At 43.7% G+C, this 3,025-nt stretch overlaps 1 protein-coding gene across 2 annotated transcripts in view; it reads right to left on the bottom strand.

The window, feature by feature from the left end:
* The window catches only part of LOC307255752 (nuclear factor 7, ovary-like), a 3,645-nt gene extending 908 nt beyond the window's left edge, over window positions 1-2,737 (bottom strand). The window contains exons 1-2 of one of the 2 annotated variants that reach the window (XM_080034518.1): window positions 2,009-2,737; window positions 1-1,233 (exon numbers count right to left, since the gene is read on the bottom strand). The exon at window positions 1-1,233 is cut by the window's left edge and continues 908 nt beyond it. In XM_080034518.1, the coding sequence (XP_079890644.1) occupies window positions 1-1,216 (1,216 nt within the window). In that variant the 5' untranslated portion in view covers window positions 1,217-1,233; window positions 2,009-2,737. The remainder of the gene's footprint in view (window positions 1,234-2,008) is intronic. The other variant, XM_080034519.1, reaches the window with a different exon arrangement.
* Between the last annotated feature and the right edge of the window lie 288 nt (window positions 2,738-3,025).

The following is a 3,025-nucleotide window of genomic DNA, read 5'->3' as shown; positions in this document are numbered from 1 at the left end:
CTCTGATCCTCTGGGGCTTCTTCTTCAATGGGAGAACAGTGTCTGGAGCTGATGGGGAGAAGGATCTGTATTCACTTTCAAAGAACTCTATTCCCCAGAATCCAGACGGTATGACTCCCTTCCTCTGGAAAGACTCTGGTAACACACCCAGTAACCAGAGTGTACCGTCTCCAACCTGGACGTCCCAGCTGTGAGTCCCTGAGTTAAAGCCCTCAGAGCTCAGGACAGAGCAGATATCATCAATCCTCTCTGGATTATCAGGAAGCTTCTGTCTCTCTCCTTGTCTCACACTGGTCAGATCTTCAGACAGGATGAGTTTTGGATGAGCAGTGTTTGGGTCCAGAACCAGAGGAGCGTAGGAGACCATGTCCTTCATCTTGTTCCAGATGTTGAAGGTCAGGTTGCCCAGGTGTTTGGCCTCGTCTATCAGAGCTCCTGAGAGCAGCTGTGGATCATCTAGTAGTGCCCCCCGCTGGACTCTGTCCACTGCAGCCTTGTAGTTGAGCAGGAATGAGATGTCTTCAGCTTTCAGCTGCTCCTCTGTGGCTCTGACTGTGTCTGAAAGAGCTGCTATCTCTCTGCTCAGAGCCTCCATCTTCTCCTTCATCATCTGACTCTTCTGCTCCTCTTCCTCCCTCAGTGCAGCCATCCTGGCCTCCTCTTCCTCTACTAGAAACTGGTGAAGCTTCTTAAACTGATCCTGAATCTGCGTCTCTGTGCGTCGGGCCTGGACCTTTATGTGTTTTGCTGTTTGATCAAACTTCTCTTTAACTTGTTCACAAAGCTCCAACTTCTTCTTTAAGGGCTCCAGAGTTTCCTCAAGTTCCTTCTTGTGTTGTTCAGCAGCTTCATCGATAGGTCTGAATCTGTGGTCGCTGTGTTTGACTGAATCTCTGCAGACGACACAAACTGGCTGCTGATGGTCCAGACAGAAGAGTTTGAGTTTCTCAGAGTGCAGACTGCAGAGAGCCTCTGAAGCTTTCTCATCTCTCTCCTGTATGAAGGTCTCACACAGGTTCTTTAAGGCCAAGTTACAAGGGGGTTCTAACTTTGAAGATCTTCTCTTACAAACTGGACACTCACGTGTTGGTTTCTCTCCCCACCAGTTCTGCAGACAGTCTTTACAGAAGTTGTGGCTACATGACAGAAGAACAGGATCTCTAAAGATGTCATGGCAAACCGGACAGCACAGATCCTCCTCTGATCTGGAAGCCATTTTGTTTCAGAGTGCAGCTGAAAACGCAGCAGACAGAAAGAGAGTCAGTCATGGTTCCCCTCCCTCCCCAAAAGTCAGGTTTGCTATTAACTTAAGACATAGATATGTTAATGCTACCAATGATTTTATGATTCGTCAAACCATATCATGACCAAAATTATAAAGTTCAACCAATCCCCAAATTCCCACAAAAGGTCAATTCAAAACATAATGAACCTGACTATAACTTCCCTAAGGCCATACCCTGCTGAATAGTTTTCTATAATCTATCTACTTTTTGTTATAAACTTCGGCCATTGTGGTCTTATAACAGGGTTTATTCATTTCAAATGTGATACAAATTTCAAATTAATTTTGTTAAAAAAACAACAACAACAATCGGTTCATCTTAGATAAAAACATTTAAAACATACAAATCAGCTTTATTATACAAATGAAGCTGATTTAGTTTGTCTCTGGGTAAAGTTAAAAACTCAGCAGGCAGCTCTGTTTAGGGTGTGTGTGTGTGTGTGTGTGTGTGTGTGTGTGTGTGTGTGTGTGTGTGTGTGTGTGTGTGTGTGTGTGTGTGTGTGTGTGTGTGGTTCAGGCTCAGCCAGGAGTGAGCTGGGCTGTAGAGGTGGGGCCACTGACAGCAGCTTCCCACAGCAAGTCAACGTTACTTTCCCTTCTAACCTGTTTGAACTTGTTTGTTATTAAGTCTCTTGTTCAGTGTGTGCAGTCAGTATTCCCAGTATTCTCTCCTGTATCTGTGTCCCTCTCTGATGAAGTGCTGTGTTTGGATATCAATCTTACCGTGAGTGACGCAGAATAGAAACCTGTTTCCTGGTTTAAGGTGTGTCAGGTGAGCTGAGCTTAATATTGGTATAGTTCCAAAGTTCCAAAGTGATAATACGTTGCTTCAAACCCTTTGTTTATAGTAAGTCTCTGGTTCAGTGTGTGCAGTCAGCAGCAGCTAGTGTCCCAGTATTCCCAGTATTCCCAGTATTCCCAGTATTCTCTCCTGTAGTCGTCCTCTCTCTGTGTTAGTGGTGAGTTTGAATGTGAATCTCTCCGTCTGTGAGGCAGAATAAAAACCTGTTTCCTGGTATGACTCAGGTGTGTCAGGTCAGGTGAGCAGCGGAAATTTATATCTTTAAAGTTCCAGAGTCCAATATGAAAATATTTTGCTACTAGCCTTTGTTTGTTATTAAGTCTCTAGTGTGTGTAGTCAGCCGCAGGTAGTGTCCCAGTATTCCCAGTATTCCCTCCTGTAGCTGTGTCTCTCTCTGTTGAAGTTGTACGAATGAATTTAAATCTTACCGTCAGTGACGCAGCATAGAAACCTGTTTCGTGGCTTAAGGTGTCAAGATTTCTATCTTTATAGTGCCAAAGTTCAAAGTTCCAAAACGATAATACGTTGCTTCAAACCTTTGTTTACAGTAAATCTCTTGTTCAGTGTGTGCAGTCAGCAGCAGGTAGTGTCCCAGTATTCCCAGTATTCCCAGTATTCCCAGTATTCCCAGTATTCCCTCCTGTAGTCGTCCTCTCTCTGTGTTAGTGGTGAGTTTGAATGTGAATCTCTCCGTCTGTGAGGCAGAATAAAAACCTGTTTCCTGGTATGACTCAGGTGACTCATGTGATGGGCGGAGCTTTATCATTACAGTCTGTCAGGTTGAGTTTCATTCCTAAGTGATGATCCCTGACATTAACTATAGAGTCTTACTGTAGAGAGTTTACTTTATGTAGCGGGTACAGGTGGTTCAGATTAATTCTGCTATTAGAAATTAATCTGATGATTAATAATACTTTAATAGTTTATTAAAGTTAAAA

Source organism: Ammodytes marinus (genome assembly GCF_949987685.1).
Source record: "Ammodytes marinus genome assembly, chromosome: 9".
NCBI classification, from domain to species: domain Eukaryota; kingdom Metazoa; phylum Chordata; class Actinopteri; order Uranoscopiformes; family Ammodytidae; genus Ammodytes; species Ammodytes marinus.
This window is presented reverse-complemented; position numbering and strand designations above follow the sequence as displayed.